Below are 13,262 nucleotides of genomic sequence, written 5' to 3'. Positions count from 1 at the left end.
GGAGTATCACTGTTCATATGGAGGATTGAAAAGGAGTGAAAAATAATTACAAAATAGATATTTTAAAAATTGCAATATAGTCATTTTGAACTGCTGGCTTGAAGAAGAAATGATCGACCCACACACAAGCTTGGTCGACTCACGCACCCATACTTCAGATTTGGCCATGCATTGGTCGACCAACCAAAACACCATGCTTTGGTTGTGCTTTGGTCGACCAAAGTATAGGCTATGGTATGCTTTGGTCGACCAAAGCAAGATGCTTTGACCAAGATAAGCTTGGGTCGATCTTGTTGATTAAAAGTTGTTTTAATTTTTTAATGAATTAATTATAATTTACTATTTATAATAATTTATTATTAATTAATTATATGTGCGTATGTGTATTCGAAAAATGAAATAAATTAAAAAAATAAAATATTTGGTAATATTTAGAGGATATGGGTTGAAAATGAAATAAATTAAATAAATAGAGTATTTGGTAATATTTAGAGGATATGTGTTGGAGAATGTTTTTGAAAATAGAGATCACGGATATCTATTTTGGAGGATAGAGGATGAAAAATAGAGGATATAGATTGGAGATGATAATGGGTTGAATGGTAACTCTTTGTGAGACACACTCCAACCACTGGCGGAGCCAGCATAGGCCCAGTGTGGGCTGATGCCTACACTGGGCCAAAAAAAAATTTATATGTTTATATATATTTGTGTCTCCTGACACTGTAGATATATTTATGTCTAAATTTTTAATGTGTAGGCTATTATTATATGCTTAGTTGATCCAGTTTTCCTTTAATAATTTGTAGACCCAAATTTAGACTCATTTTTTTTACATGTTATTAGTATACAAGTATATACTATATAGCCTTCCGTATGTGTTTTCTCTTCTCGAGTCACGAACGTCATATACTTTGATTAAGAATCATTCCAATTCATTTTAATTACTGCTTCATCTTTCATAATCTCTAAAAAAATCCAAAATGTTACCAAATTTTAGGTTCGTTTTTTTGTCCAATGTTTGTCGATCATTCAATTGTTTTATAATTTTATGCCTTTTCCAATCGATAATGAATTCATGCTTATTTTTCGAACGTATATTTTATATTTTATATCATATTTTGTTTTGATTTCAGATTTTGTACACACTGTTGTTCGTCGTTTTTTTTACGTTTCCCATCAATTATCAATGCTACTGGCTGCACCTAACCTGTGTTCAAACTTTATGACACATTATTTTTAGCTGTCGATTAATCATTTTTTTTGCTTTATTAATTATAATATATTGTTTCATACACTGAACCAAGATCCTGGCTCCGCCCCTGGATTCCAACAATATCATTATTAAAAGTAATAACTAATAACACGAGAAGCTTTGAAATTTATTTGATTAAACGGGTATGAGGGAGATAATATTTGGATTGGTATATATATATATATATTATATATATATATATATATAGTCCCCGCTGCACGACGTGAAATATTGTGGTAAGATATAGGTCATTAAATGCTAAAAATGAAATGGGAGCTGGATCCACATAATCCAATTCTAATAACGTGATTGAAAGAAGAACATTAGGTGTAGCATAAGGTCAAAACAACTTAGAGAAGGAAAACATGGCTTTTCTTGCAATTTTACAGCATAAAAACTCATGTGAGATAGTTTCACGTATTAATTTCTTTATACGGATCTCCAATCTGACCCAACTCATAAAAAAATATTAATTTTTATGTCAAAAATATTATTATTCATGATAATTATAGCTATACTTGGTCGATCTGTTTCGTATATATAAACTCGTGAGACTGCCTGAATGACTTACTCATTTCGCTAACTCATTTGCCTTGAGGTAAAATGTAACTATGTAAGTGGATCTTTCATTTTTCTTATTATTTAAATTTATGTATATTTGTATATCTTTGGAACGAACAGAGTCTATAATAGTTTTGAAAACATGTGATTTCGAAAGTATGTAAAACTCTGAAATCAAGTATAAGAACTTTTCCATTTTTCTCAATAAAAGAGATTGGTTATTTTGGCATTTCTGTACTTTTGAAACTTCACATTTTTTGTAAAAAAATATTATAAATGTTTGTAATATTAATCAAGGCAAAAACTTGTGTGAGACGGTCTCACGTGTCGTATTTTATGAGCCAGATCTCTTATTTTGGTCATCCATGAAAAAATAATATTTTTTATGTTAAGAGTATTACTTTTTATTATGAATATCGGTAGGGTTGATCCATGTCACAGATAAAGATTCGTGAGACCGTCTCACAAGAGATCTACTCTATTATCAATGGATCGGAATTAGAACTTGACATTTAAATACATATCAAATATGGGATCCATATTTCGTACTTTGCTGATTATTTATTTATTACATGGGATCATCATTGAAGATTTAATTAAAAGATGTCCCAATAATTAAATATGTATTTTTTTATATAAATCGTTCTTATATATCCCAATGGGAAAGTAGCCAAAAAGACAATAAAAGATATAAATATTTGGAATTAAATGTGCCGTCTCGAATAATAAATTATTGTTGTGAAAAAGTAAAAATTTATGGTAAAAAGTAAAAATCTCAAACTCTCAAAATTTACCAAACTACACACTTTATAATATTTTTCTCTCTACTCAATTGTGATTTTCTTCACAAATGAGAGATCTATTTATAGGAAATCTTTACAAATAATCCAAAAATAAAATGCATCATTACCTACATCATCACACACTAATTTTCAATATTTACAACTCTTATTTTCAACATTCAAATATTCAACATTCAAATATTCAATACTCACATTTTAAATATATTTTTCAACACTCCCCCTTGTGATGATGATCATAATGATTGTCTTCATTACGTGTTTTTATACTGCCTCGTTAAAAACCTTACTAGGAAAAACCCATTTGGGATAAAAACCATAGTAAGGGAAAAAGAGTGCAGTCACGTAAACTCCCCCTCATGTTGACACGAACAATTCTTCACAAATTTCGTAGATTGCGCATCCCAATATTATATATGTGCTTTCTGAATATTGACGTAGGAAGTGCCTTTGTGAAGAGATCTGATGAGTTTTCACTTGATTGAATGTGACGAACATCAATATATTTATTCTTCTCTAGCTCCTTAGTGAATGCGAAGAACTTAGGAGGAATATGTTTAGTTCTGTCGCTTTTTATGTATCCTTCTTTCATTTGAGCAACACATGCAGCATTATCTTCATATAGTATCACAGGCTTCTCATCAGATGATAATCCGCATGAAATTTGGATATGTTGGGTCATTGATTTTAACCACACACATTCACGACTTGCTTCATGTAGTGCAATAATCTCGGCATGATTTGATGAAGTTGTTACGAGCGTTTGTTTCTGAGAACGCCAAGATATTGCAGTGCCTCCACGAGTAAATACATATCCAGTTTGGGAACGTGCCTTGTGTGGATCAGATAAGTATCCAGCATCGGCATAACCAATTATACTTGGATTAGCATCTTTTGAATACAAAAGTCCCAAGTCTGTCGTTCCTCGTAGATAACGGAATATATGTTTAATTCCGTTCCAGTGTCTCTTTGTTGGATATGTGCTAAATCTTGCCAACAGATTCACGGCAAAAGATATATCAGGCCTTGTACAATTTGTAAGGTACATAAGGGCACCGATGGCACTTAGATATGGTACTTCTGGACCAAGAATATCTTCATCATCTTCACATGGACGGAATGGATCCTTTTCTATGTTTAATGATCTAACAACCATTGGAGTACTTAAAGGATTTGCTTTATCCATATTAAAACGTTTAAGGATCTTTTCTGTATAATTTGTCTGGTGAACAAACATTCCACATTCTTTTTGTTCAATTTGTAAACCCAGACAATACTTGGTTTTTCCAAGATCCTTCATTTCAAATTCTTCCTTCAAGTATGACACAACTTCTTGAATTTCTTTATTCGTTCCAATGATGTTTAAATCATCAACATATACAGCAATAATTACGCATCCGGATGTTGTTTTCTTAATGAAAACACAAGGGCATATTGAATTATTTACATATCCCTTTTTCATCAAGTGATCACTTAGTCGATTATACCACATTCGACCTGATTGTTTTAACCCATATAATGATCTTTGTAATTTCACAGAATAACATTCCCTGGGTTTTGAACTTTGTGCTTCAGGCATCTTAAATCCTTCAGGGATTTTCATATATATATTACTATCAAGTGATCCATATAAGTAAGCTGTAACAACATCCATAAGACGCATTTCTAAATTTTCAGATACCGCCAAGCTAATCAAATACCGAAACGTAATTGCATCCATCACAGGAGAATACGTTTCTTCATAATCAATTCCAGGCCTTTGAGAAAAACCTTGTGCAACAAGTCGAGCTTTATATCTTACTATTTCATTTTTCTCATTTCGCTTTCGAATAAAAACCCATTTGTATCCAACAGGTTTTACACCTTCAGGTGTAAGGACTATAGGTCCAAAAACATTACGTTTATTTAGCGAATTTAATTCAACCTGGATGGCATCTTTCCATTTTATCCAATCCTGCCGATTTTTACATTCACCAAAAGATTTTGGTTCATGATCTTCGTTATCATTTATGATGTCGATTGCCACATTATAAGAAAATATATCATCAATTTCATCTATATCTTTTCGGTTCCATATTTTTCCAGTATTAATATAATTGATAGAGATTTCATGATTCTCGTCAGTTTGTGGTTCTGACAGAACATTTTCATCATCATGTGTTTCTTCAGGAACACCATTCTCTATTTTGTGATCATCATGTGTTTCTTCAGAAACGTCATTCTTTATTTTGTGATCATCGTGTTTCTCTATGAATTTTCTTTTTCGAGGATTTTTATCCTTGGAACCGACTGGCCTTCCACGCTTCAGGCGTTTAATGACATCATGAGTATCTTCCATTTGTTTCTTTGGAATTTCAATTCGAGCAGGGGCATTTGCAGCATGTATATATGATTTAGTTACCCCTTTTGTGTCTGCAAATGCATCTGGTATTTGATTTGCTATTCTTTGCAAGTGTACAATTTGTTGTACATCTTTTTCACATTGTTTTGTTCTTGGATCCAAATGTAACAATGATGATACATACCATGTAATTTCTTTTTCGGTATGTTTCTGTTCTCCCCCTAACATTGGGAAGATTTCCTCATTAAAATGACAATCAGCAAAACGTGCTGTGAACACGTCGCCTGTCTGAGGTTCAAGATATCGAATGATTGATGGACTATCATAACCGATATAAATTCCAACCTTTCTTTGAGGTCCCATTTTTTTTCGTTGCGGTGGTGCAATAGGCACATACACCATACATCCAAAAATTCTCAGATGAGAAATGTCTGGTTCTTTACCAAATGCAAGCTGCAATGGGGAGTATTTATGATATGCACTTGGTCTGATGCGAATTAATGAAGCAGCGTGTAAAATTGCATGTCCCCATATAGAAATAGGGAGCTTTGTTTTCATAATCATTGGTCTAGCAATCATTTGCAGACGTTTAATCAATGATTCAGCCAATCCATTCTGTGTATGTACATGAGCAACAGGATGCTCAACAATGATTCCCATAGACATACAATAATCATTGAAAGTTTGGGAAGTAAATTCACCAGCATTATCAAGTCTAATTTTCTTGATTGTATAATCGGGAAATTGATTCCTCAATTTTATTATTTGAGCAAGTAATCTTGCAAATGAAACATTTCGAGTTGATAATAAACATACATGTGACCATCTGCTGGAGGCATCAATCAATACCATAAAGTATCTGAATGGTCCACATGGTGGATGAATTGGTCCACAAATATCACCCTGAATACGTTCAAGAAACATTGGTGATTCAGTTTGGATTTTGACTGGTGATGGTCTTATAATAAGTTTTCCAAGAGAACATGCTTTACATTGAAACTTATTATTCTGAAAGATCTTCTGGTCTTTCAGTGGATGACCATGTGTATTTTCTATAATTCTTCGCATCATTGTTGAACCAGGATGTCCCAATCGATCATGTCAATTGGTTAATATCGAAGAATTATCAACTACCATGTTTGATTCAATGGGACTTATATGTGTATAATGCAATCCAGTAGGGAGCATTGGTAGTTTTTCAATCACATATTTCTTTCCTGATTTATATGTGATAAGACACATATATTTCTCATTCCCTTCATTCATTGTTTGAGTATCATACCCATGGGAATATATATCATTAAAACTCAACAAATTTCTTTTCGATTGTGGTGAATATAAAGCATCATTGATCAAAAATTTTGTACCATTAGGTAACAAAAATTGTGCTTTACCACATCCTTTAATCAAGTCTACAGGACCTGATATTGTATTCACCGTTGTTTTTGTTGGTTTTAGTTCCAAGAAATATCTTTTATCTCGGAGGATAGTGTGCGTTGTACCACTATCGGGTATGCAAACTTCAGCTTTGCTCATAGCATTTTCCATATTTGAACTTCAAAAAAATATGCAATGAAATAAATTACTTGCAATATATATTTAAATATAACACAAATCATAATTATACAATAAAACATTATTCTATGAATACATGAAAAATAGATTATTGTACATTTATATTCTACCATTATATTGTTCATTTTCAGAGAAATCGTTGAGAAAATCTGCAGCATCAATATTGTTCATTTCTATCCCACCAACATATTGATCATTTCCAGAGAAATCATTCATAAAATCACCAGCATCAAAATGAGTTGAATCACTCAAACGGTCACTGCGTTCAGTAAAGTTGGTCTCCTTTTCTTTCCCCTTTAATGATTCTTTATAAAGTTTACAAAGGTGCTCAGGGGCTCGACAAACTTTGGACCAATGTCCTGGAGTACCACATCTGTAACAAGAACTTTCATATCTTTTTGAGTGCTTCTCATTAACACTTGTATTCTCATGATGCCTTTTCTGTGGATGGTTTGAGACGTTCTTTTGAGATGAGTTATAAAAATAATTATCTCGATTATTTTCAAAACCACGGCCTTGACCACGACCACGGCCAATTCCACGTCCACGTCCACGTCCACGACCTCGACCTCGACCTCGACCAAAACCTTGTCTTTGAATTTGATTTTGGTTTTCAGGTTTAAATTCATTTTTACTTACAGCATTTACTTCTGGAAATGCTGTTGATCCAGTGGGTCGGGACTGATGATTTCTCATTAATAGCTCGTTGTTTTTTTTTCGCCACAAGAAGACAGGCGATGAGTTCAGAATATCTCGCGAATCCACGTACTCTATATTGTTGCTGTAGAGTAATATTTGATGCATGAAACGTGGAAAATGTTTTTTCAAGCATCTCAGATTCTGTGACCTCATGTCCACAAAATTTTAATTGCGAGATTATTCTAAACATCGCCGAATTGTAATCACTGACTTTTTTAAAGTCTTGGAATCTCAATGTATTCCATTCATCCCGGGCGGTCGGAAGTATAACTTCTCTTATATGTTCGAATCTTTCTTTTAATCACTTCCACAAAGCCATGGGATTTTTTTCAGTCAGATATTCACATTTCAATCCATCGTCGAGATGTCGACGCAAAAATATCATGGCTTTTGCCTTTTCTTGTGACGTGCATATGCCATTTTCTTTAATGGTCTCGCTTAGACCCAATGACTCAAGATGCATTTCTACATCTAGAGTCCATGGCATATAATTCTTTCCCGTGATGTCGAGCGCAACAAATTCGAGCTTTGTTAAATTTGACATGGTGGTACTAAAAAATTACGATGCATTTTATTAGTTAATAATTATTGCAATACAAAGTAACGGAAAAACAACAAGTACAAGTATTTGTAAAAATAAAGAAAACACACGAGGAGGATATTCTCCGATAAATAAAAGACTCGTGAGTATTATAACCAAAATAATTAAAAATAACCTTGAGAAAGCCATCTTCTTTTTTCTTCGAAAAATTTGATGATGAATAATTTTTAGAGAAGAAGAGAAAGTTGGAGTGATGAAATGTGTTTGTGAGATCATATTTATAGGGCAAAAAATAGCCGTTGTTTACCATTTATGACCGTTGGGGTACAAAAAAAATAAAGGTATGTATTTGTATAATTTTATGATAATAATATGATATATATGATATTAGACATGTTTAAATAATTATGTATATCATATCATAATATTATAATGAGTGTCATAATTTATTTTGTTTAAAAACCTTATAGGCTTTTATACTTGTCGTATCCCTTACCGGGAGTGTGGGATGTCGTCTTAACATCCTCCCAGGATTTATAACAAGTTTATGAAAAATTTATTTTTATTATTTCTAATAATAACATTATATTGTATATTAAATAAATACACAATAAATAAATAACAGTAAAATAAATATAATTATTTTTGTTACCTTTTTCTTCTGTTTGGAGCTTGGAAAAGTATGTAGGATTTTTAGAGCTTCGTGCTGATAACGTGTTGTGAAAAAGTAAAAATTTATGGTAAAAAGTAAAAATCTCAAACTCTCAAAATTTACCAAACTACACACTTTATAATATTTTTCTCTCTACTCAATTGTGATTTTCTTCACAAATGAGAGATCTATTTATAGGAAATCTTTACAAATAATCCAAAAATAAAATACATCATTACCTACATCATCACACACTAATTTTCAATATTTACAACTCTTATTTTCAACATTCAAATATTCAACATTCAAATATTCAATACTCACATTTTAAATATATTTTTCAACAATTATTAAATTGATTATTATCATCCAGTAGTGTTTGTAAATGCTTACAAAAGAGTGATTATGTACTTTTTATTTTTTGCACAAATTGCAAAAATTTATTAAGAAAAAATACATAGTCGTTTTTAAAAACACTACATGTATATCCCAGAAAAAAATTTGTTTACTTATAAAACGTTTTTATAAAAAAAAAATCACAGAATTTTATAAAAAGTGTTTGGATAAATATTTTAAAAGTAATATGTTTCTATTTTCATCATTGTCTCTATTTTTTAAAAATCAAAAGACACACCTCAATTATTCTTTAAAAAACTATACTTGGAGAACAATTGTTTAAAAATATTTTTCAAAAAATCTATACAAATTTTTTTATCAAAACATGTATTTTAAATTTTTTTCACTTATAAAACAATAAAAACATTTTTAAAGTACTTGTCCAAACAGGTTTAAAAATTAATATTAGTAGTATTTGTCGTAAAAAATTATTTACGTTTTTAAAGTACTTGTCCATCGATCGTCCCGTATCTTCTAATAGCTGGTTGGCCGTCTTGCAACTATCACCAAAACCAGAAACAATACAATATGATGTGTTAGGATAAAACAAGGCTCAGAAAAACTGATTTTGGCCTCTCCAAATACGCAGTAAACCAATGCGAAGACCACAAAAGGTTTCCCAACGAAAAAGCTAATTAATGCCCTCAACTCTCGCTCTAGCTATCTCACTTCCAAGACGGCCATCAGGTTGGGCACACTCCCCTTCCCGTAACGTGAACAAATGAGAGAGAAACATACAGAATAGCACAAAACAAAAAGAACACCAAAGACACTCAGTCACCGAAGGAAGACGCACACGAAGCAACATTTTATTTTCTCTCAAATCACAAGCTCTCTCTTCTCTCAAGTCGGCATCTCCAGCAATCTTGGAGAAGAAGAAATGTTCTAAGGCGGCCTTCCTTAAAATGAAAGGGAGAGAGGCTTATTTAAACCCTATAGCCCATAAGGTTAGAAAGGGGAAGGGCTATGGTAATGGGCCAGAAGAAAGTTGGTCCAAACCCAACATTTCTCCACCTTTTGGCCCAACACCGGTTCAACTAGTCAGGAGAGTCATCTGCAGCCATTATCATTGCCCCACTTGCAGAAAACAAAAGTTAGTACAAGTACCAATATGTAGCAAACACTAAGTAAGTTATACTACAGAACAGAAACAGAACACATCAATCAGAAGTATCAAAGTTTAAAATTTTTAGACAAGATATAAATTCTTCAGCTGATAAACACTTAGTTCTCATATCAGCAAGATTAAATTGAGAAAGAACTTTTTCAAGATAGACTATGCCTTTTGCAACCACATCACAAATGTAGTGGAATCTAACATCAATATTTAGTTCTATCATGAAAAACGGGATTCTTACACAGTTGTATACCAGACTGGCTATCAAAAAATACTACAACTTCACCTTCAAGAAAACCAATTTCAGAAATAAGACCTTTCAACCAAATAGCTTCTTTTAAAACTTCAGTGACAACAACATACTCAGATTCAATGGTTGAAAGAGCAACAATGTATTGTAGTTGGGATTTCCAGCTAATACAAGCACCACACAATGTAAACACATAAGAAGTTGTTGATTTTCTGTTGTCCCTATCATTTGCATAGTTAGAATCCACGTATACAACCAATTTAACACCAATATCAGGTTTTGAAAATTTTAAACCATGCTTCACAGAACCATTCAGATATCTCAAGCGCCATTTGACAGCTTGCCAATGGTAAACACCAGGATTAGACATATACCAACTCAATATCAGACCTCATGCAAATCATTAAATACATGACAGAATCTATAGAATTTGAATATGGCACATTTTTCATGTTTTTAACATCAAAATCAGTTTTATTGGATTGCTCTTTACGTAGAACAAAATGACCAGCTAAAGGTACATCGACTGGTTTTGCATTCTACATGAAAAATTTACTCAAAACTTTCTTAACATAAGTATCCTGATTAAACAAAATGACAAAACGTTTTCTATCCCTATAAATGTTCATGCAAAGAATACGTAGTATCTCCTAGGAATTTCATATCAAATTTAGCACTTAAACAATTTTTGACATGATCAATAGTTTTCATACAAGAACTAATCAATAGCATATCATCCACGTAGATAAGCAAGAAAACATGAACTTTAGCATTGTGTTTGAAATACAAGCAATGATCATAATTACTTCTAGTAAAATCCATAGAGAGCATGCATTCATCAAACTTTTTGTTCCATTGCCTATGAGATTGCTTCAATCCATACAAAGATTTCATTAGCAAACAAATATAATCAGGATACTTATAATCAACAAAACCATCAGGTTGCCTCATAAAAAAAAATTCATCAAGTTCACCATGTAAAAAAGCAGTTTTAACTAGGGATGGCAATGGGCCGAGGCGGGGGCGGGTTTGCCTTTCCCATCTCCATCCCCGAATTCCATCCCCACCCCCATACCCGCACCAATCCCCGTTTTTTCGGGTTCGGGAAATTCCTAAACCCGAAACTTCGGGGATCAACTTCTCATCCCCGCCCCCATCCCCGTTTCAAAAATATTAATATTGTAAGACGATAACGAATTCGGAGATTTTCTCAAACCAAAACTTATTATTATCTATATTATTAGAGATAATATTAATATTAATAGCAATATTAATAATAATAAGATTATTAATATTTAAAAAAATAATAATAATATTATATTATTAATATTAATAATACTATTATTTTATTATTGATATTATTTTCGGGACGGGTTCGGGGATTTCGGGGATGGGGATAGTAATCCCATACCCGCCCCGAATTACATCGGGGATTTAAAAAAATCTCCGAACCCAAACTCAAACCCGAAAAAATCGGGGATCCCCAACCCCGTTTCGGGTTTTCCCCGCGGGGCCCCAAACCCGCGGGGAAAGTTGTCATCCCTAGTTTTAACATCTAATTGTTTCAACTCCCAATCAAACTGAGCAACAAGGGCAAACATAATTCTCACAGTAGTAAACTTTATAACAGGAGCAAATATTTCAGTATAGTCTATCCCTTTCTTTTGAGTGAAGCCCTTAGTCACTAACCTAGCTTTAAATCTAACAGATTCACGTTCATTCTTGACCTTAAATAACCAATTACAAGAATCCAAGTGTTGTTAACATCCAGCGAATTAATTTCTTCATTCATCGCATTTAACCATTGCACAGAGTTTTCAGATTTTAAAGCTTCTTCATATGACTTAGGTTCAACATTATCAATTGACTCAAACACACTAAATGCATGAGAAGTCATATGAAAATCATCAAAACGTTGTGGCCGCCTAATATTTCTTTTAGATCTATCCCTAGCCGATTGATAATCATTCAAATCACTAAGATCAGTTTCAGACATATTTTCAGCAATTTCTTCATGAACATCAGCATCAACTTGATTATCAAAAAAAGTTTTAGACATATTTTTAGGTAAATCATTCACATCAGGATTATTCTGCACATTTTCAGAATCATGACTTGGACCAAGTAAATGCTCCACCTTGTTTGGAGCAGTGGAAGGTTCATGAATAGGTAAATGAACAGATAAACAGGGAAATTCAAACTCATTGAAACAACATCCCTACTGATTAACACTTTAAAACCAAGTTGGTTCCTTAACCACAATCTATACCCCTTAACCCCATCATGATAGCCAAGAAAAACACATTTCACGGACCTAGGTTCAAGTTTGTCATTTTTCTGATACACAAAAGCAGAACAACAAAAAACTTTCAAGTTTGAAAAATTAATTAGATTCTGGACACTTACCATTCAAAGGCACAAAAAGAGACTTATTTATCAAATAAGCAGCAATACAAACAGCTTCACCCCAGAACCTTTTTGAAAGACCAAAACTTGCAAGCATGCACCTTACCCTATAAAGTAAAGTTCTATTCATACGTCCAACGACAGCATTTTGCTGAGGCGTATAAGGGACTGTCTTATGTCTTTGAATAGCAGATTCAACACATAAATTGTCAAACAATCGATTAAAAAATTAAAGACCATTATTAGTTCTTAGAATTTTAATTTTCTTACATGTTTGATTTTCAATCAAGTTTTTCCAGTTTTTAAACTTCTCAAACATATCAGATTTGTTTTTCATTAAAAACACTCAAAATTTTCTTGAAAATCATCAATAACAGATAGAAAATACTAATTTCCCCCATGTGTTGGCACACTAGCAGGATCCCACACATCAGCATGCAAATACTCAAGTATTTCAGAGGTGACAGGGTGTTTGAGAATATGGGAATTCGGAAACTTAACTCTGGACTGTTTACCAAGAACACAAGAATCACAAAATGGCATACAAGACAATTTATCACTACCAAAATAATCATTTTTGTTCAAATTTAAAGACCTTTCGAACTCATGTAACCCAATCTTTTGTGCCACAAATCAGTTATGTCACGTAAGACAACATTCACAGAATTT

At 32.7% G+C, this 13,262-nt stretch overlaps 1 protein-coding gene across 1 annotated transcript; it reads right to left on the bottom strand.

Moving 5' to 3' along the window:
* Window positions 1-9,870: 9,870 nt before the first annotated feature.
* On the bottom strand, window positions 9,871-10,557 carry LOC142519864 (secreted RxLR effector protein 161-like). The gene is made up of 2 exons (XM_075622882.1): window positions 10,168-10,557; window positions 9,871-9,957 (listed from the first exon to the last, which is right to left on the bottom strand). The coding sequence occupies exons 1-2, from the start codon at window positions 10,555-10,557 to the stop codon at window positions 9,871-9,873; spliced, it is 477 nt and encodes a 158-aa protein (XP_075478997.1).
* Window positions 10,558-13,262: the final 2,705 nt, after the last annotated feature.

Source organism: Primulina tabacum, chromosome 11 (genome assembly GCF_025594145.1).
Source record: "Primulina tabacum isolate GXHZ01 chromosome 11, ASM2559414v2, whole genome shotgun sequence".
Classification (NCBI taxonomy): Eukaryota; Viridiplantae; Streptophyta; class Magnoliopsida; order Lamiales; family Gesneriaceae; genus Primulina; species Primulina tabacum.
Note: the sequence above shows the minus strand (reverse complement) of the source record. Positions and strands in the feature narration are given on the sequence as shown.

What these genes read in the sequence shown, in the direction of transcription:
- LOC142519864 (XM_075622882.1), bottom strand. Translation starts at nt 10,557, where the DNA reads ATGTCTAATCCTGGTGTTTACCATTGGCAAGCTGTCAAATGGCGCTTG. An exon ending in TACAACTGTGTAAGAATCCC is followed by an intron (nt 9,958 to 10,167) that starts GTTTTTCATGAT and finishes TCTGTTCTGTAG; the next exon opens with TATAACTTACTTAGTGTTTG.